At 42.0% G+C, this 23039-nt stretch overlaps 1 protein-coding gene across 4 annotated transcripts in view; it reads left to right on the top strand.

The window, feature by feature from the left end:
• Positions 1 to 23039, top strand: part of ATG5 (autophagy related 5) — a 175418-nt gene that overhangs the window by 5661 nt on the left and 146718 nt on the right. For all 4 annotated transcript variants that reach the window (XM_056566223.1, XM_056566221.1, XM_056566224.1 and 1 more), the window contains 3 exons: positions 537 to 711; positions 4127 to 4254; positions 12341 to 12419. In XM_056566223.1, the coding sequence (XP_056422198.1) occupies positions 604 to 711; positions 4127 to 4254; positions 12341 to 12419 (315 nt within the window). In that variant the 5' untranslated portion in view covers positions 537 to 603. Of the gene's footprint in view, positions 1 to 536; positions 712 to 4126; positions 4255 to 12340; positions 12420 to 23039 lie in introns of those variants that run through there.

Below are 23039 nucleotides of genomic sequence, written 5' to 3'. Positions count from 1 at the left end.
TTGAGAAAGGAAGGAAGGCGCCTCATGTGCGGGATCAGTACATCTTGCAGGTGGGGGTGGGGGACAGTAATTCCCAAGCCGCTTACCAAAGTTGGTTGTGCGCCCACACACAACAAGGTTAAGAGCAGAAGAGGTATGGAAGCCGGTCCACTGCAGCCCTCCTGGGTAAATGTGGAATTAAAAGCGGATGACCAGGGAGTCAGGAGTTTGTCTGGCGCAGAGAGGAACCATCAGACAGCCAAGTAAAATCAATGGATTTATTGGATGCAACGCGTTTCACTGCGCATGCGCAGCTTCATCAGGCATCATGAATGCCTGATGAAGCTGCGCATGCGCAGCGAAACGCGTTGCATCCAATAAATCCATTGATTTTACTTGGCTGTCTGATGGTTCCTCTCTGCGCCAGACAAACTCCTGACTCCCTGGTCATCCGCTTTTAACATAACAAATACTTGGCATGAACCTGACCTTACTGTGCTTCCTGGGCTCATTTGGGCAGGGCGCTTTAACTTACAAGCAATTGTTCTGTCTTTCAGATAACCTTTTTGTCACATAACTGATGCACCGAGCTTGTCTATATGTGCAGCCCAAACTTCTGGAAGAATGACAGATGACAAGGATGTGCTTCGAGATGTCTGGTCTGGGCGAATACCAACATGCTTTACGTTATATCAGGATGAACTCACTGAAAGGGAAGCTGAACCTTATTATGTAAGTCCTATTGGGGTAAAGGAAATGCACTCAAATGAAGCATGAAGAGCATATCAAGGGAACTGGCTGATGGGATGCTCGCATAGTGAACTATTTTCTTGGTTTAAATGGGTACTGCAGCCAGAATAAACGTATCCCCTATCCAGAGGATAGGGGATAAGTAACTCATAGTGAGGGGTCTGACCACTGGGGCCCTCCGCGACCTCCTGAACAAAACCCTGTCTCGCTCAGTCTGGAGTCATCTACCTCGAGACTGCACACGCTCCATTGGTTATGGCCTTCCATGAACTAAAAAAGTTCCAGTATGAATCATAACATCTTGTCTGTGGAATTTCTCTTAGTAGAGGTAGCTCTTAAAAAAATCTGCCCTTGGAGGTGGAGCTAGTTCCTTTGTAGAACGGTTTTCTGTATATACCCTGGCCATAGTCTTTTGTCTGTCCCTGGAAAACTTTGCAATTCTCCAGTCTCATCTGAAGACAAGCAAATCCTATTAATCTATTAATGAAGTTTGGAGGTCAGGCTAATGGTAGATATCGCCAAACCCAATGCGGGAGTTAATATCAGGTGATTGGCATGTTTATACAGCCAGGGTGTGAATGTTTTACATTGAGGGGCGGATCTCCCGCTGCAATTTTGAAAAGGGATAGGGTCTCCGTGCGCTACCTGCAGCAGATTTTCGCTAGTGGAATCTCGGCTGTTGAAAATCATTGAAATCAATAGATTCCGCTGGAATATTTCTGCCGCGGTAGTGCACGGAGACCCCTCCCATTTTCAAACTCGCAGCAGGAGATCCACTGTGAATTTGAAAAGAAATCCACTCGTGTGAACGAACGCTAAGGTTACGTTCACACGTGCATATTTTCTGCTGCAGGTTTGCTTAAACATATTTTGTTACCCATTGAAGTCCATGGGGAGCAAAATCTGCAGTAGCAAATATGCAGCAAAAATACACAGGCGTGAACGTATCCTTAGGGCTCGTTAACACGGGTGGACTTTTCTACCATTGACTTCAATGGGTCCAAAGAAAAATCTGCAAATCTGTCTCTATTGCGGATTTTCTGCTAACTATTGAAGTCAATGGTAGAAAAATCCACTGCGTATTTTCTGCAGTAGATACGCAACATAAAATCTGCAGGTAATCCGCCTGTGTGAATGTACCCTTAGGGCTCCTTCAAACGGATGGATCCACAGCGTAAAATATGATGGACCCTAGTGTGTTGCCTCTTCTCTGCCTGCTCATATCGGCAATCCGCCGGTATAAGCAGACATGCTGCGATGTTCGAGTCGCCGCACCCAGGTGCAGTATACTCAAACATTGCGGTCGCGATGTGTGTGTGAGTATACTGTGCATCCGTGCGTCGACTCGCACATCGCAGTGTGTCTGCTCATAGCGGCGATTGCCACTATGAGCAGGCAGAGAAGAGGCAACACACTAGGGTCCATCGTCGCCGTAAAATATGCTGCGGATCCATCCATGTGAATGAGCCCTATTTTCTACAGCTTTTTTTCTGCTGCTTATTCTTTGCTGGTAAGTCAATGATAAATAAAGCAGCAGATCAGCTGTGGAAAATCCCCACAAAAATCCGCTTGTGTGAACGAGCCCTTATAGTCAAGTTAATGTCATCTGCTTACAAGCTGAAAACATTTGGCTTCCTACTTCAGTCCTGTGAACCCCGTGTTCATCAAATTTTATGTAGAAGCAATAGATCACTATAAAAGTTGATTTGTGGTCCATGTCTTATGGCCATCTGTATTTACAAGAAAACTCGAGTTTCTAGAACAATACAGCTGGGCTGTCATGTGAGTAGTATCTGGTTTGTGCAAATCACATCTGCTTCTCACCTGAATACTATTCCCTCACATGCGCTGGTATGGATTAAATATTTATAGTGGTGTGGTGTCTGCTGTGAGAAATTCCATAAGGCTTCATGGGCGAAACAAATACAATAAGGGTGCATGCACATCACGATTTTGCTATATGGTTCCCGTATACGATTTTGTATTTGAAAACCGTATACATTGACCTCCCATAAAAACACAACATGATGTATCAAGTTGTGTAAGTTTATGTAAAAAAAAAAATAAATAAATAAAAACGTAGTCAACCACGGTTTTGTGTACGGTTTTGTGTCCTTTCTAAAAAACCATATATGGTTTTTATAAAATTGTAGTCAATGGAAACAATATTGAGCTCACGATTGCATACAGTTTTGTCAGTTTTTGAGGGATAAGTTTTCAAAAAAACAAAAACTGATCCAAAACAGTATCACAAAATCGTGATGTGAATGTAGCCTTAGTGTCCTTTTGGCATATGTCTGCCTGCATGTCCAGAAATAGAAAAACAGAGCTAATTTCTTCCAAAAACGGCACCATTCCTGCCCTCAGGTTGGGTATGAAGTTGACATTCAGTTCCACTAAAATGGAGTCAAATTGTAATACCAACCTCAGGACCGCTGTGGTGCTGTTGAAGAAATTAGCTCTGTTTTTCTGTTCCTGGATAACCTGGATAGTGAAAAGCATAGTTGTGTTCCTATCATTTGCTAAAACATTTGACATATCTTAGAGACATGTCAAAAGTTTTGATGGGTTGGGGTCTGAGCGTATAGACCCCTCACCAGTCTTAAACACACTTTCCTCCTGGAGAGTTCTAAAGTGCCTCACTCCTCAACAGGCTCCATAGACTTATAATGAAGCCATTTGGTGCGACTAGACAGAGGTCTATACGAGCTTAAAGGGGTACTCCGGCGCTTAGACATATTATCCCCTATCCAAAGGATAGAGGATAAGATGCTTGATTGCGGGAGTCCCGGCGCTGGGAACCCCTGTGATCTTGCATGTCGCATCCCGTACATAATCAGTCCCCGGAGCATGTTCGCTCCGGGTCTGATTACTGTCGATCACGGGGCCGGAGCGTTGTGACGTCACGCTCCGCCCCCTCAATGCAAACCTATGGGAGGGGGCGTGACAGTGGATAAGATGTCTAAGCGCCGGAGTACCCCTTTAAGGCCATGTTTACACGCCAGAATTTCTGCGTGGAATTCTGCATGAAAATTCTGAATGAATTTATAGCCAGAGAGGCCTTACAATTGCCGGAAATATTTATTTTGTATTTAGAACAGGGCGTCTCTTACTTTTTTTCCTGGCGCTTCACCCAGCAGAATAAAATGATGCCTGGGCCTCATCATATGTGGTGGAAATCCATGCAAAAATGAAAGTATTGCTCAGACCACGTTTCCTAATTTTTGTATAATACTAAAATAAGTTCAAAATGAGTTCATACCATTGCTAGACCAGATATTGTGGCATCCTGGGAATGGATTGTGCAAATCCTAGTCCCTTTTGGGAGGCCCTTATCAGTCTTGAGAAGCACTGCTTTAGTAAATATTTAGTTACATTGGAGAATTTCCTTTTACAGCTGCTTCTACCTCGAGTGAGCTACCTGACCCTGGTAACTGATAAAGTGAAAAAACATTTTCAGAAAGTTATGAGGACAGAAGACATCAGTGAGATTTGGTTTGAATTTGAAAGCATTCCTCTGAAATGGTGAGTTCCCTGGAATCCTATTTTTATTTACTTTGTTTTGCTTTTCTTGATTTTACTTAATACATATTTTCCTTTTCGGGTAGAGTCACATATCTGCAAAAACACTGGGCGATTTCACACAACTGAAATTCTGCAGGGGAAAATCTGCAAGTGGAGCCCATTGACTTCACTTGGTAGCAACATATTGCGGGTTTTCAACTTCAGTATACCTGCTGGGATGTGCTGTGTGTGACCCTACCTGGGTATTCCCATATACTCTTTTTAACTCAGTGCTGCGCCTGATCGCTCACACTACCTGGTTTGCTGGTGGACGGGCCCTTCTTGTTTGATATTTTTGTCTAGCAGGGCTCTGATCACTACTGCTGGCCTCTGCGTACATGCTCCCCATGCTGCTGCAATGGAAACCTCTAATAGCAGCGTTGGGATTGTAGAATCTGGCAGCCCTACTTTATGCCCCTGTGCCTAGCTGATGTAACAGGTCATCCAGCCCTATGTCAAACAAAGGGAGTGACGTCACTGGCTTGGCCACTTCTAAAGTGGCTCAGTGGTCTGCAACCTAGGCAATGAGCCAACAACAAGGAGGAGAGAACAGAAAAAATATCAGGAGAACCAGGCAAGTGTAGTAAATTAAAACTGCGTATCATGGAATGCACAACATAAATAGGGTAATGAAGATGGGAACTATTCAGAAATATTGCTGGTCATGGGCACATGTGCTACTTATTGTGTCTGTGTCTCACTGGTTAACTGTCATATGTGGTTTAAAAATTCAGATCGACCATTCAGAAAGTGACATGTCAGTTCTCTTTCACACATTTCCCTATTTACCATCACAATGGAAGAGAGAGTTATAGGGTTAATTTTTTTGACACCATGTGGTTTTTGAGGTGGAAATCAGCACGATTTTTGCATCAGATAACGCACCGTGTTTGGCTGTGTGAACATACTCCAAGGCCCAGATTTATCAAATTGTTTGAGAGAAAAAGTGGAGTGATTTTTCCCACAGCAACCAATCAAGCTCAGCTTTCACTTTAACTCAGCTCATTAGCTGAGCTGTGATTGGTTGCGCTGGGAAATCACTCCATTTTTTCTCTCACACAGTTTGGTTGTTTACTTTTTTCTATCAGAGGGTCTGTGAATCACTTTATTCATTGCACATTGACAGGTCTGGAGTACAGCCTTAAATGGGCTCTGTCACCCAAATTCTTTTATTGATATGTTGTAGTTCTTATGTACTACAACATATCATTAATATAGTTTTTTTTTTTTTTTTCATTAAAATGGTTTAATTTACATTTAAAAACCGGCCACTAGGGTTCTTCCTCCTAGTGGCCGACTGCAGCCTGGCGTGACGTCATGCTTGAATTCAGACCGATGCCGGCCGGGCATCAGTTCAAATTCAGTCAGGCTGCACTCGCTCCCTGCCTGTCAATCACACAGACAGGAGCGAGCGCTTTGAAGGAAGAGGATGTGCGCAGGCTCCCGGGGACAGGTAAAAGATTATGCGCAGCTGCTGCTAAGTCTGCTGTGACTGTTCTTTTGCTGGGGTGGGGTGTTGTGGGCTACTGTCACTGTTCTTTTGCCAGGGGGTTTCGGGCTGCTGTGAACTGTTCTTTTGCCGGGGAGTGAGTTGAGTGGTGTGGCGGGGCGGGGTGTGCGGCGATCACATATACGGTGTTCACCTATACAGTATGCCTCCAGCAAGCTGGGAGTTTTAGTGGTGAAACAGCTGGAGGTACACTGAATAGGTGAACTAAGGGCGGAAGGGTCGGCCCCAGCAGGCATCAGTGACGTTGTGCCTGCTGGGGAAGTCTGCCTGGTAGTGAGCACACTACCAGGCAGACAAAAGGCATTTTTAATATGTTAAAAAAGATAAAAATAAATTAAAGACAGGGAGGGGGTTAGGGATAGATGGGCAATAGGCAGGGACAGAAAAAAAAGAATATAGGATGGTGGGAGCTACTCTTTAAATAAAGGTGTCTAGAAGTTAAAGGGTACCTCTCATCAAAAAAACTTTTGATATATTGTAGATTAATGTGTGCAGAATAACTTTACAATTGCATGTTATTAAAAAATATGCTTCTTTCTATTTAATTTTCCACTTTGAAGAAATGACCACTAGGGGTCTCCCTACCAGTCCTGGCAGCAAGCATTTCAGACTCATGCTGGAGTCCTAAACACTACGAGCTGCCAGTCTGCTTTGTTCACAAAGGAAAACACTCAGAGCTGCCAGCCTGCTTTGTTCACAGCCTGTTTGGCTGTGAACAAAGCAGGCTGGCAGCTCTGAGTGTTTAGGACTCCAGCATGAGTCAGAAATGCTTGCTGAAGGGACTGATCGGGAAAAATACAATAGAAAGAAGCATATATTTCATTAACATGCTATTGGAAAGTTATTCAACATTCCTTAATCTAAAATATATCAAACGTTTATTTGATGAGAGGTACCCTTTAAATCAACAGTTGCAGTGCAATGTAATGTTCTTTTACAAAACTAAAACTGATGCTGGGTTGCAGAGGGTTACAACAGTGTTTTCCAAACAGTCTCTCCAGCTGTTGCAAAACTACAACTCCCAGCATGCTCAGACAGCAAAAAGCTGTCCGGGCATGCTGGGAGTTGTACTTTTGCAACAGCTGGAGACACACACCGTCTGGAAAACACTGAGTAACATCTTGTGGGACACTGATCTAATGTATATGGGATCTCCCAATAGTCCCCTTCCCAGATGGTGGGGAAAACAAGGATCAGGCCTATTAATTATTGTTTCAATATCCTGACCAGCCAGTAGGTGACACTACTACATGCAGATATGAGTGAGTCATTTGCAGAGTTCTATACAAAGGCTGCAACATAGACAAAGCTGACTTGTGATGTCCTTTTAGAGACTTCCCTAAATCCTAAACCTGCCATATAAGGGCATTTTACAAAGCTTTCTCTGCTCAATATTGACAATTTTCTTTATATATACCCTGTGATTGATAGCCTGCCTTAACTTCGTGTTTTCACTCTAGATATGACTTTCATTTTGGTATTGAACTGTGAAAGTTCATTCACTTTAGAGCACTGCCCAACGGTCACAGGGTTCCGATTTAGTTTTTAGTCAGGACTGATCAGGAGTTTCAGAAATGTTTTTACTCCTTTCACTATCCTTATGTTCAGCCCCTTTTCTTGTACACAGTGTTCTTAAAGCCTGATTTTTATTTTGTTAGATTTTACACTAGGAGAGCATAAAGCCCATTATTGTGCTATTACCATAAATATATTTGTTTTGTACGTAACCGATGCTCGTGTCAAGTGCGGCAGGTCCCGGCTGCTGTCAGCAGCCAGGGACCCGCCGGTAATGGCGGACATCCACGATCGTGGGGATGTCTGCCACTAACCCCTCAGATGCCGTGATCAATACAGATCACGGCATCTGCGGCTGTGCGGTACTTTAAATGGATGATCAGATCGCCCGCAGCGCTGCTGCGGGGATCCGATCATCCAGCATGGCAGCCGGAGGTCCCCTCACCTGCCTCCGGCCGTCTCCCGGGGTCTTCTGCCTTGGTCTGAGATCAAGCAGACCAGAGCAGGAGATCACCGATAATACTGATCAGTGCTATACTCTATGCATAGAACTGAACAGTATTAGCAATCAAATGATTGCTATAAATAGTCCCTCATGGGACTATTAAAGTGTAAAAAAATAAAAATATATGAAAAATCCCCTCCCTCAATAAAAAGGTAAAACGTCTGTTTTTCCCATTTTACCCCCCAAAAAGAGTAAAAAAACGAATTAATAGACATATTTGGTATCGCCGCGTACGTAAAAGTCTGAACTATTAAAATATATTAATTATCCCGTACGGTGAATGGCGTAAACGTAAAAAAAAAAAGGCCAAAATTGTCACATTTTATTTTAAAAAATGTTATAAAAAAATGTATGAAAGAGTAAGACCTAGGTAAAAGTGGTAGTGATAAAAACTACATATCATGGCGCAAAAAATTAGCCCCCATACCACCCCATATACGGAAAAAAATTGAGTTATAGGTGGTCAAAATAGGGCAATTTCAAACATACTAATTTTGTTGAAATAGTTTGATATTTTTTTTCAAGCGGTACAAATATAGAAAAGAATATAACATGGGTATCATTTTAATCATATACCCACATGACCCACAGAATAAAGAAAACATGTCATTTTTACCATAAAGTGTACAGCATGAAAACAAAATCTTCCAAAATTTGCTACATTTTTCCACATAAATAATATTTTTTTGGTTGCGCCATACATTTTATGGTAAAATAAGTGATGTAATTACAAAGTACAATTGGTGACACAAAAAACAAGCCCTCAAATGGGTCTGTGGATGGAAATATAAGAGTTATGATGTTTAGAAGGTGAGGAGGAAAAAACAAAAATGCCAAAGTAAAATTGGTCTGGTCCTTAAGGGGATAATATTATGGTCAGCAAAATAGTTCTGTTTAAAATGTGCTGTGTCACAGTACAGGGAAACACTGTTAAAAAGAAAAGTGATTCTTTGGTGTTTGAACCCTTTTTAAACACAGATAATGGCCTATTGGAAGATTATGCCTTCTTATTATACTATTTTCCACAGCAAGAAGCAACAAAACAACCCCTGTTTTGTCCATTGATCGGATATGATTGATTCCAAAATATGCTCATTGTTTCTTTACTTTTGTTGTAGTATTTTCACAGTGAAACCATATAATGCCAACTGAATTTACACTGAACAGCCATCTAGCAGCCATCCAAGGTGTTGTGCCTAATCTTAACTTATTTTGAGCAGCTTTATGATGTCCATATGTTCTATGGATGGTGCACTCTGTTAGTGGTATGGTAATAGCATCAATCACCATACCACTACCAGCTTATTATAGTTCTTAGTTCTCACACACTTAAAATTATTATTATTATTATTATATCGGGCTATAGCTGTTGCCCATAAGTCTAAAAAATATGCCCTGCTTAAAAAAAGTGGTGTTTTCATATGTTTGTTTGTAGAAAAAAGTGTGTTAAAAAAGACTTTGCTTTAACACAGTAGCTTGTCATATACAGTAATTTGTAGCTGCAACCATATTAACTATAACACACTGTGGTGCTGCAGTGACTAAGAGTGTCCCTTTTTGTCCGAGTACAAACATTTTCCATTCAGTTGAGGTGTACACTTTTACTTAGTACTACAATAGAGACTGCTACAACAGAATGTCTGTACAGTAACATCCTGTTGCCATTAATTTCAATAGTAGCCGGACACTCACTGCTAATGACACGCAGCGGCGATCCCGCCGCTGCCGGTCAATAACCCTTTAGACGCTGTGATCAGTATTTATCACGGCGTCAAAAGTGAAAGATCATTGGTAACTCAGAGAGGTTCACGGAATCATGAACAGGAGAGTCCTCTTACCTGCATTCTTCCGCCGCTCTAACTCGTGTAGCCTGGCTTAGCCAAGCTAGATCAGTGGATAGCCGATCATACGGTATAATGCTATGCCATAGGCATCTAATGATTGCATATCAAAGTGCCCTTTGGGTACCTAAAGGGGTATTCCGGCCTTAGACATTTAATATCCTATCCAAAGGATTGGGGATAAAATGTCTGATCGCAGGGGTCCCGCCACTGGGACCCCTGCGATCTCCGTGCAGCGGGACCCCTGTGATCACACATCTTATCCCCTATCCTTTGGATAGGGGATCGGATGTCTAAGGCCAGAATACCCCTTTTTAAAAAGTGTCTAAATAAATGCATTTATAAAATTATATAAAAATGCATTTATAAAATTATATAAAATCCCCTTTAAAAAAATTTAATGACCCTTATTTTCCCATTGTAGAAAAAATAATTTTTTCTTTTTACATATTTGGTATCGCCGCCGCCGTAAATGTTGAAACTTTGAAAATATAATGATCCCGCAAATAATACATCAGAAAAAAAATTATAAAAAGTCTCATCAAAGCAAAATGATACTGATAAAAACTACAGATCACGGTGCAAAAAATGAGCCCTCATACATCCCCGTATACAGAAAAATAAAAAAGTTATAGGGGTCAGAAAAAGACAATTTTATACATATAATTTTTTTTTTAAATAAAAGTTAGCATATAAATTGGGTATTGTTTTAATCATATTGACCTAAAGGATAAAGACAATATATAATTTTTGCTGTAAAGTGCACAGCGTAAAAACCAAATCCCCTAAAATTACGTTGCGTTTTTTCTTGTAAATTTCCTCTGGCAAAAATAAATTTTTTGGTTTTATGGTACATCTTTATGGTAAAATGAAAGATGTCCCTACAAAGTACAATTAGTCGTGCAAAAAACAAGCCCTCATATGGGTCTGTAGGTAAAAACAAGGAGGAAAAAACAAAAATGCAATAATGAAAATCGGCCAGGTCCATAAAGGAAAACTGTAGTGAATATGATTTCCTCTGTGCCTGGGCTGCAAAAACTAAAAAAAAAAAAACTTAAACTTACCTTGCAATGTCTCCCCGTTGTGCCGATATCTGTGTCCTTTGCCTGTCTTTCTGCTTCCTGGGGGACGGTGAATCATACTGCGCTCAGCGTATCCAGCTATGTTGGCCAGTGATAGGTTGAGCTCAGTGTCATGTAACTGGCCTGGGCCCTGCCTGCTGCCCGGGCCTGTTACATGACACTGCGCTCAGCCTATCGCTGCAGTCACAGCTAGCAGGCCAGGTGGTGGGGCGAGGTGGGGCAACAGCTGGAGGCACACTATGGGTCTGGTCACCGACACATCCACAGCGTAAAATACACTGCGGATCCGTTACATGTGACCCTACCCTTAAACAGAAACTCACTGATATTCTGTGGGTTAGACTGTTGACCCAGTTACAGCAATGAAACATATGGATGCAGCTGTGCTGGAATAAAACAGGTGGCGCTGTAGGACTAGTGATGGTGAGTGTGCATGATATGGACAAACATCCCCCCCCAAGTGTTTATTTAAGAACCACCGTTTTGCATGGAAACAGTGTAGCTGCAATGAGAATAATCTCCACAAGATGGCGCATGTAGCTTTTCATTTTTGGTGAGCCTCGGGTCATAATGTCTGAACTCATTTACAGTCCATGTCGTGTATTTTATTAATGGTTACAATATATATGTCACGCAAGGCCAATGTGGGTCTTACTAATTATTTTGTATAGTTGAGATTACTGTAAAAACAGTGAATCTTTTCCCATAGTTTTATTCCTTAGCCTGTATAAATATTGGTTCCTAAAAATGTTTAACCATTTAATTCAACATTTCATCATGACCACTTTATTAAGGTTTGTGCACACCATGTTGGTTTTTATACATTCAGTGTAGGTAAATACATCCAGAGCGCAGCCTTGGATGACAGGGTCGTATGTTTGAACATTATGTATAGTTGTTATATTTGGGTAAAGTTGTTCAGAAAGTATAAATAATTCTGTCAGGAAGCAAAAAACCCCATGCCGGTGTTCTTTGCAGGCTCTATACAATACATACTTTACAAATATAAATCTGCCGCCTAGACCATAAATCTGCCGCCTAGACTATAAAACCAGCTTTCTGTCAGAGCCTGGAGAGCAGCATTGTCATCTTCAGGTTATGTGTTATTTTTTTCTTTCCCCTGAGCATTGACCAGAGTAAGAGAGATTCCATAAGAAATGATTGTAAAAGGACCCTGTCAAGGTTTTGATAACCTCCTTTTTGCTCTATGATAGATTTACTTCATAGCTGTCCAACCTGGACCACACTATCCATAATACACAAAAATCTTGGTTAAACTTAAGAGCCATAAATTGACAGTGCCTTTGGTGTTTTTCCCTTTTTTGTTCACCAATACATATTTTGACGTCTTTTTTTTCCACTATGCAGAGACACAATTCCTAGCCCAGACATGCCTGTTTTGGATCGGATACTTATTCTTTTATACGGTCACCCCCAGCTATGAATACAGAGGGTTTTTAGGACTATATAAATGTTTTGTATGGGAAGAGTCCAATTCTAAATGTGCACTCTCTCCAATATTTAATATTTTACTAAAATATTTGTCTTTATCTACCTTTTGCACTTTTGTTTCATTATGTGTTCTTGTTTTAAGGCATTACCCAATTGGCTTACTATTTGATCTTCATGCATCAAACACATCTCTCCCTTGGAGCATCACTGTCCACTTTAAGGTATGTTTATAATGCTATTTTATTAAATATTATTTCTTATAAAAATATACAACACCCTTTATATGTATGACTTGTATATTTATTCATACATTTATTGATTACATAACCCTATGAGCTGGACTAGAGATGGAAATAGACTTCTAATTGCCTTAAACATATGCAAAGGACTATTCCAGCGATTGTTATCAATCTGATGTGTCATGAAAGTGAGGTTATTTCCAGTCTACCTTCTTACTTCATGGAATAATGGTCATAATGTATAGTCACAGTTCAAGTAAATAAGATTTATGGAATCCTCTTGGAATTTTATCATTCGCAAGGAACACAATTGTTGCAGTCCCTGCGGTTATAAGCAGAGTCATGCTTTGTACATGAATTACCCCCCCCCCCACTTAGTGTTGTATACCAAAGTTTAAAAGGTTTGTTCTACAAATAGAAATCACATTTTCCTTAGACCACACAACAGATTTTTTTAATCAAAATAATTTAGTAAAATGCTCCAGTGTGCACATAATGCTGATAAATATTTTTTATGCCACCCCTCTTTCATTTCTACTGTAACTAGGGTCTCTAGTGACTGTGGACACACATGCCTGTTATTTTAGGCCTGATTCATATTTGCAGCAGAGTCTCTATTCGTGGCTTCTCTTCCAGATTCCATTTAACTGCTGTAAATAGAATTGGCCAGTCCACTGCATGGTTAATTTTGACTACAAATTTTGTTAGTTATAATCCTAGTCTTTTCACCAAAACAACCTTGTTATATTTTAGTCATCTGAATTGTTTTAGTCTAATTTTAGTCAAATAACTGTCATAAGTGTTTTAGTCTAATACAAACTTGAGAAAAACAAAGCAAACTGAGGTAAATACCTGTTATTATTTATGATATTATGGTTTGAACATAAAAACAATGAGACAAAAAAACATTACAATTCACACTCAAAAGGTTGGCACCTGGCACAGTCACTGTAACATGTACTTCAAATTCCCTTTGGGAGTGGTGTGTGGCCTGGTGCTTGGTATGAGCGGACACATGCTGTGAGGGCTCCCGCTCCGAACCTGCTAATTTAACATCCTGATCGTAAATCCTGGCTTATCGGAGTACCAGGAACAGGGACAAGACAGGGAAGATGGTGCACCAAACGGGACCCGGCCCGGAATTTGGATACATCAGCTGCGGTGAAGCTAAGAGACTTTGCGTGGGCCGACAAACAAAATGGCGCCGTCTCTCATGCGGCACGCTCCTCTCCTGCTCACGCGCTTCGGCCGAACTCCCTGGTCGGAGGATCTGAGGAGCCGGAGGAGCTTATGCTTAAAGGGTAATTCCGGGCAAAAACATCTTATCCCCTATCGAAAGGATAGGGGATAAGATGTCTGATCGCGGGGGGCCCGTCGCTGGGACCCCCCGCGATCACCCTGCAGCAGCCCGCATTCTATGCGTAGCTGCGTCTCAAGTTTCAGAAACCTGCGGGCTTCCGAGACGGGGACGTGATGTCATGCCACGCCCCCTCCATTCATTTCTATGGGAATGGGCATAACGGCTGCAACGCCTCCTCCCATTGACATGAATGGAGGGGGCGTGGCGTGACATCACGTCTCCGTCTCAGAAGCCCGGAGGTTTCCAAAACTTCAGACGCAGCTACGCATAGAATGTGGGCTGCTGCAGGGAGATCGCAGGGGGTCCCTGCGGCGGGCCCCCCGTGATCAGACATCTTATCCCCTCACCTTACGATAGGGGATAAGATGTTTTTGCCCGGAATACCCCTTTAAGGAAGTGAGCAAACTACTTCTATCGGCTATACAGGCTTCCAATACCTCTCTCACGGGCAAGCTGGAGGAACTTTAAAGTGGATGTCAGCCTGCTGCGTCATGATCTCCAGACGCTGAGGGATCGGGTCTCTGAAACTGAGAGGCGCATCTCTGTGGTTGAACACACAGTGGGCCTGCTGCCTGAATCTCTGGCCACCCTTAGGGTACGTTCACATGTGCGGATTTACAGCGTATTTTACGTTGCAAATCCGCTGGTGAAGGCCCGCTCTATGCTGGCTTTACATGTGCCTGCTGGTAGCGGCAATACGCTGCTACCAACAGGCACACTGCGATGTGCGAGTTGCAGTATACTCGCACATCACGGGGTCTCTCTGCCTAGCTCAGAGCAGGGAGAGCGTCCGCGATGTGCGAGTACACCGCGCACATCGCTGAGGCGTATTGCCGCTACCAGCAGGCACATGTAAAGTGTTGACCTTGCTGCACGTTGCTCTGAACTGGAGGCGCTGTATGTGGCTGATCCATCCAAGGCTAATAAAGTAGTTTGGCTCACGGCAGGCCACCATTATATATTACACTTGAATGAGAAAATGAATAGAAAGTTTTTTACAAAACAGCATTATTTGGAACATGGTAATCAATCTAGTAAACTGTTAGCTCACTTAGTTCGCCAAAATTCTACCTCTTCCATAATCTTGAAACTCAGAGCCTCGGATGGATCCGTTATCATTGATAATGCAGCTATCGCCCATCAGTTTTCCTTGTTTTATGTGGATTAATATAGTTTTAAGGTACAGTATGATCCCTTGCAGTTGCATGCCTACATGGAAGACATTCCTTTCCCCACTGTCTGAAACACATTGTGAATTCTTAGACTCTTCGATTTCCCTGCAGCAGGCTGTTAAAGATATGGCCACTGGAAAGGCGCCGGGGCCTGATGGGCTCCCGATGGAAGTATATCTCAGATATTCTGAGATACTTCTCCCGGTTCTGAATTATATGTATACCGCTGCCTTCCGTTTAGGTGCCCTTTCTCCCTCTCTTTATGATTCCACCATAGTGGTAATCTTGAAACCAGACAAGGATCCTCTGACCTGTGGGTCCTATCGGCCCATATCCTTATTGAACCTTGACTATAAAATTCTCACTAAAGTACTGGCCAACAGGCTCAAGTTATCCTTTCTATTATACACCCTGATCAATCAGGTTTCATGCCTGGCAAATCAGCTTCCAACAATATTTGACGGGTGCAGGATGCTGTCCAGGCGGATACTGTGCTAAGAGGCGATGGGGCTTTGGTGGCGCTAGATGCGGCCAAGGCTTTTGACTCAATTGAGTGGGATTACCTGCAACAGGGGCTATGTAGATTTTACTTCAGCCCTGTTTCTCGAAAGTTGATCTCTATTTTGAATAAATCTCCTATGGCTCAGGTCATGGTTAACGGTGTTTGCTCTTGTTTGTGGTGGCGGTTGACCGGTTCCGAGTTTTCTCGGGCCTCTGCATCAATTGGACGAAATCTGCGTTCATGCCTCTGCTGGAGGTGGACTGGCCTTCAGTGGTATGTGGCTTGCCGGTTGTCCAGTTCTTCAAATATCTAGGCATCTATGTCAATAAGGACCCCTCCTTAGATTTACAATCTAATATTCTTCCCTCACTCCTCCCTTATGTCTGTGCTAAATTTAAGATTTTAGGTTCTCTTCCTCTGGCTGTAGCGGGCCGTATAAATCTGATTAAACTGATTATCCTTCCCAAATGCCTGTATTGTCTGGAGCATTTTTGATACTTTTTCAATCCCTGCTGTCTCTGTTTATCTGGGGACCGAATAGACTTAAGGTAGCACTTTCAGTTTTACTGAGGCAGTACAGGAAAGGTGAGACTGCACTAACAATGGTCATAGCATGCAGAAAACATGTAATGTAGATGGTCCCGTGCAGGAGGAGCAGATTCCGGAGTACAGGGGTGCCAGATGATTGTGAGATAGAGACATCAATGCATGAATCCAAAAGAAGAACTTCACATCTGCACTCACCTGTGTACAACTTCACTTTATTTCGTCATCATAAAGAATATACAAGCCGGCCTGGTGGGATCGGGAAACAAGGAGAGCAGCAGCCGAGGCTGTGCGGGTGGGCGGCGAACATCTGGTTTTGCGGGTAAAACCGCTTCCTCTGGCCTTGAGGAAGCGGTTTTAAGCACGAAACCAGCTGTTCGCCGCCCACCCGCACAGCCTCGGCTGCTGCGATCCTTGTTTCCCGATCCCACCAGGCCGGCTTGCATATTCTTTATGATGACGAAATAAAGTGAAGTTGTACACAGGTGAGTGCAGATGTGAAGTTCTTCTTTCGGATCCTTTCAGTTTTACGATGCCCTAAATTGTGGGCAGGTGCTGCGCTCCCTGACATCAATTTGTACTACTTGGCTGGACAGCTCTGCTACTTGCGTTCCTGGGTATTACTTGACCCCTTGCTTAGCTCTGAGCAAACCTTAGAGAGGTTTGTGAATATCATACCACTATGTCCTTTCTTGGAGGGCTCCACACTGGGAGTCCTTCCATTTCACAAAGTTGTTGTACAAGTTTAGAAGGCGGCCAAAAAGATACATGCCTTTACTGATGTGCCGTCTGATCTACCGCTGTGGCATAACCCTCACTTGCCTCATTTTCTGGGGTCCCAGGACTCCCGCTTCTGGAGTGAGGTGGGTGTTGTTTCTTTGTCTGTCTGATGTCTACACTGATGGCATATTGATGTCTTTTACTGAAATGCAAGAATCGTATAATGTGCATAGGAATTCTTTCTACAAGTACCTGCAATTGCATCATGCTCTTCAGGAACAATTCCTGGTGGGGGGGGCCCTCCGATCCGTGATTACCCCCTGATAGGGGTTTTGAAGTCTCAGGGTCCTAGAGGTCTGATCTCGGTTTTATATACACACCTCATCCAGGCGAAAATTGCCCACAAGCCTTTTCCAGCTGAGAGACGCTGGAGGGATCATATACCTGAGATGTCTGCTGAACAGTGGGAGGAGGTTTAAGCGTCTCACAACATGGTTTCCCCAACAGCCAACAATAAATTTATTCAATTATATATTATTCATTACAATTACTTTAACCCTGTTAGACTGTTAGCCATGGGTCATTCTGAATTTGCTGCATGTCATCGTTGTCATGCACCTAGGGTGGACTTCTGGCATCTTATATGGGACTTTACCTATACAGTGGTCCCTCAACATATGATATTAATTGGTTCCAGGAGAACCATCATATGTTGAAACCATCATATGTCGAGTACACATGTCTATGTAAAAATGGTAATTGGTTCTGGGGCCTCAGAACCATTGTATGTTGAAAACATATCTCTATGGGAAATTGCTAATTGGTTCTGGGATGACCATTGTATGTGGAGTGTATGGGGAGTGTTTAACAAACCAGGGTGCCTCCAGCTGTTGCACAACTACAACTCCCAGCATGCATGTACAGCCATTGACTGTCTGGGCATGCTGAGAGTTATAGTTTTGCAACAGCTGGAGGCACACTGATAGGGAAACATTGATGTATGGGGTGTATAGTGTGTATATGTATTGTATGTGATGTGTGACATTGCATACAGTACTGTACAGTTCTTTAAATACCTTCAGGGGGGACAGAATGTCCTCCATTACGATCCTGACGACTACAGCTCTATAGGAAAGGAAGGGGAGGGCAGCTAGCAGCTCATTGGATGCCTGCAGCAAGATGCTGCAGGCTATTGGCTATGGCTGCACTGGGGGGGGCGGGCTTACACGGAGCTCACAGTGGAAGCCTGCGTGAGTTAGCAGGACAGCATGTGAGTAACAGGAGGCAGAACGGGGCACACGGGGCACATTAAACAACTATCTGTCAGTTACTGAAGTTGTCAGCGCTGTCAGATAGCTGTTTGTATGATGGCCCCGACACACAGCAGCATCATACGTCGATGCTGCCTTCAACATACGATGGGCTCTGAGAGGCCATCATATGTTGAAATGATCATATGTCGGTGCCATCATAAGTCGGGGGGGCACTGTATTGTGCAGTTCTGGATGGAGGTCTTGCAGCTTTTAGCTACTCTTATACAACCTATCCCCCCCTCGAGATCCTCTTCTTTGTTTATTTGGTGTCCTGGGTGAGGAGGTGTGGCCGCATCATGTTAGTGTGCTTCTCAGGGAATCTCTATTCATGGCACGCAAAACGGTGGCCCTTCCCTGGAGGGACCCTAGATCCTCGACATGTTCTAAATAGAAGAAGCTGGTCAATGAGATTTTCCCATTCATGCAAGTTGTCTGCAAGAGTAGGAAATGTCCAGACAAGTTTTATAAAGTATTGGGAGACTGGTGCTTTTCTCCTCTCACGCAATGTACACCTGCTGAGGTGCGCAATTTGCAATCTTTGATACCATAAGTACATATCCCTTCGCCCTATGTATGTGCTCTTGTACATCCCTCGTTTCATGTTTTACTCTCTCCTCTGTGTGTTTCATTTTTCCTTTCACTTTTCTCTTTTCAGGCAGCTTTAACACGAGAGTCTTTTATTGATACTCTCTGTTACGCTATTGATAGGTTAGGCTGGGCAGAGCTGTTTCGTTCATCTACTGGATTGTTATGTTAGGTTTTCTTTTTACTGTTGATGCCGGTCTATCCTGTATAGTCCCTACACGGTAATATTCAGACCGATTTATTTATGTACATTGGTATGCATAACTTGTTGTATTTCCCCTGTGTATATTTCTTTTGTATTGCTGCTCTATGTAACTGGTGGTTTTACGGTTTCAATAAAACGAATAAAAAAAAATAAATAAAAAATTCCCTTTGGGAGGATATGGTAATTGGAAGCCAGTGCTAGAATGTGTATTGATTAGTCTACTGTAAGCACATCCAATACTGAAGGTGGTGCGACAAGTCCAATAATAGTAGATTCAGATGTACAATTTCACCAAAATAGGTAACAAACGGAGCACTCGCTTAGTTTTGCCGGTCACAAAACTTTTACTTACATAAATACAGACAACATGGGAGGCAGAAGAGATGGAATGGGTGCGAGGGAGGGTTCACAAACAGCGGGCGACTGTCGAAGCACGGAACGTGCGATACGATCACGCCCCTATTGCATGATGATGCCAGATGAGTGATTTTTAAAGCTTGTGAACATGTCTTCATAGAGACACCTATACATAAATCTAACACCTACAATGCTAAAAACAGTGTGAGCTTAAAAGCAAATCTAAGGAGGACATACAGCAGGAATACATCAGAATTAAGAAAGAGATCAGGTAGAAGTTAACTCTATTGTCTTCTAACAAGGGTGCCATTGCGTTCTTCTTTTTTAAACCTAGAGGGCTGGTGGCCTCCAACTGTAGTATCCACTGTGCTTCCTTCCGTAGCAGCACTTAATGCCTGTTTGTTCCTTTCTGCACCATTTCCATTCTCTCTAAAGCTGTATATTTCAGTACAACTGGTTTATTATGGACAACATTCATATGAGAAATGAATCTTATTGCCCCGATGCCGGTTTTGACAGAGCGCAAATGCTCCCTAAACCTATGAAAAAGTGGGCGTTTAGTTTTCCCTATGAAGAACAGCCCACAGCTACATATGAGACTGTGGACAACATAATCAGACCTACAGGTAATAATACATGGTTTAATATAAACAGTATAGCTTCCCAATTTTAATGTCTTAGCATTAGGAACTTAAATGAAAAAAGGAACACGAACCACAAGAAAAATCTTAGCCAATCTGAGCTCTCTCTCCTTTTTTGTCTTTTGTTTTCTAATGTAATCACGGATTGACTTGTAAACTCTTGCTAATCTACAACTGACTGTAACATAAACCAATTTTTTCTTTTTTTTTCTTTAATTTTGTATGTTTTTCAGACAATTTTTTTAAGACTAGTTTGAGGGATTTTATCCACGTTTTTAACCTTGCTTTCCTCACCACTTCAAGAAGCAATTTCCAAGAAACAATGTATTTACCTGTAGGTCTGATTATGTTGTCTACAGTCTCATATTAAGCTGTGGGCTGTTCTACATAGGGAAAACTAAACGCCCACTTTTTCATAGATTAAGGGAGCATTTGTGCTCTCTTAAAACCAGCATCGGGGCAATGAGATTAATTTCTTACATGAAAGATGTCCATAATAACCCTGATGTACAGCTTTAGAGAGAATGGAAATGGTGCAGAAAGGAAGAGATAGGCATGAAGTGCTGCTACGGAAGGAAGCACGGCGGATACTACAGTTGGAGGCCACCGGCCTTCTAGATTTAAAAAAGAACGCAATGGAACCCTTGTTATAAGTCAATAATGTTAACTTTTCTCTTTCTTCTGATGTATTCCTTCTGTATTTCCTTGTTAGATTTGCTTTTAAGCTCACGCCATTTTTAGCGCTGTAGGTGTTAAGTAGATTTATGTATAAGTGTCTCTATGGAGACACGTTCACAAGCTTTAAAACTCCCTTGTCTGGTGACATCACGCACTATGGGCCTGACGAAGCATGGAAAATGCCATAAGGACCGTCGCCCGCTGTGTGTGAACCCTCCTCGCACCCATTCCATCTCTTCTGCCTCCTATGTTGTCTGTATTTATGTAAGTAATTAAGAGCTTTTGTCACCGGCAAGACTGTGAGTGCTCCGTTTTATTATCTCTTTTGGTGAAATTGTACAAAAAAAATTAGTTCTGATAGGATCTTTCAAAAAGTTAGACTTTTTAGTTTGCGGTCAAATTCACGAAGCAAAAAGCTGCAACTTCCTTAATCCATTACACAACAAACCAACAATTCCCCCACCCCAACTGGCATGTGAGAAAATATCCCTGACAGATTGGGCCTGGACCCCAGTCCATCCCGGTGCTTTGGTCAAATTTTTCATATTGCTGCTCAGCCAATCACTGGCTGAGTTTGGACATTGTTGCAGCCAGTGACTAGCTGAGATGCAGCATAATGTGATAAGAGGCACCACAGGAGTGCAGGAGGTGAGTAGAGATTTTTTTTTTTTTTTCAATACTACACAATGGGTATAATTCTAAACCCTCCCCCTTCAGCCAGATAACAACCACTTTAATGAAACCTCTTGGTGACATCTATTTGTCTCTTGGAATCCCAAATAATTTTTCAAGTTGCTGCCCACACCCATTATGACTGCCTGTGAATCATGAATGACAGTGTGAATGGCACCCTTTTATAGGGAACTAATGTAAGAATAGTGGTTAAACTTGATAGATCACTTCCATCTTGCTTTTTGTTGAGCCTTTTTGTAATTCATACATTTGATTCATAATATACAGAATCATAAGTTGTATACAACAAAAAAAATCTGTAATGATTTGCCCATTGACGATTCTGTTGTGTGGAATCTAATAGAAAAGTGTCCGATGACGCAAAGAGAGAAGCTAAAATGCTGACTAAGAACCTTTTTGAGAACGTGCTTTCTGAACCATGAAAGTGTTCAGCTAAAAACAGAGCCGGACTGTTTTACTCATTTCAGAATGTGTCTTCAGGGCATGACTTGACATGTTTTCTTTGTCTGAATTAACTGAAGTGACTTTGATAACATCCAAACGGTTTATAGAAAAAAAACCACTGTACTCGTAGATGCAGGCAGAAACGTAGCCCTCCCTCTCAGTATGTGAAGCTGTGGCTCTAGGTCTGAGTCACTTGTTCCACTATGCTGCACGCAAAGATCTTATATAGGTGCTGTCTTTTTTTCTGCAATCCAATAATAAGTTGTTTATTCATTTGATCATGTATGAAAACTGTCTAAGACCATGTTCATAATAATTCATAGATAAAGAAGAGGTATAAACAACATAAATAAGATTCTTTTATCCATTCCTTGTTTTGGATAAAAAATAAGCTTTAAAACTGGTGACTCCCGCACATATGACCTCTTTGATATTCGGCTTCCTCAGCTGAAGGGCTTAGAAACAATACATTTAAATGGACAGATAAGTTAATTTATTTTGTTAAACGCCTGGAATTGTCAGCAAGTGGTTCTGTATCTGAAAATGCCACCTACAGAGGTCTACTGCTAAAAACCCTTTAGGGTATTTTCACTTGGACAAAAGAAAGCCCTGTAGTCACTTCAACAAAAGCCTAAAAAAATTTGTGTTTTCAAGTCTTCATTGATATCAATCGGAAATGCTCAAAACAGCATGAAAACAGTGCAGAGAATCAGTACTAAAATAGTGGTGTTACTTTTTTTTTTTAGAGCAGGTTCTATTGGAAGCTCACATTTATGCCAATGGGAGCTTAAAAAAAACCTAAAAAAAATGCTGATCTGGAGGCCGTTTTTTTTCCCAACAGTCCATATGAGGTTTTTAGAATTTTGTCAACAAACCCTTAGGCTTTGTGCACACACAGAGTAAAAAAACTAAAACAAATCTCAAAATACTGCTGTATTTTGCCATTGAATGTAATAGTGAATAAACTACTGTTTGTTCATGCATACTTAAATGGGCACTGTCAGATATAAAAACTTTTTATATGTTGTACATCTTAATAAAATAGTTTCAATAGAAAAGAACACCAAATGTTGTGTCTAGGGTGTGCCTAACATTTTGCTTTTAATAGATTCTTTTTAAACCAATTATTAAAGTAAATGTGCCTGTGTGGCCAATAACCATATCATATCAAAAACAACAACATGGGATGATGTTGATATAGACAGGATGGCACAGGTGGGCTCTGCTTGGCCCAGCCGCGCCCCCTGAGTATCAATTACTCCAACCAGTACAACCTCCGACGCATTTCTGCCACTAATTAAAATGGCGTCATCAGGGAGGTGTGATCATTGGTTAGATATAAGATAAAGTAACAATTTATAGATTATAAACAATAGACATAGTGGA

This window comes from Hyla sarda, chromosome 3, assembly GCF_029499605.1.
Source record: "Hyla sarda isolate aHylSar1 chromosome 3, aHylSar1.hap1, whole genome shotgun sequence".
NCBI lineage: Eukaryota > Metazoa > Chordata > Amphibia > Anura > Hylidae > Hyla > Hyla sarda.
This window is presented reverse-complemented; position numbering and strand designations above follow the sequence as displayed.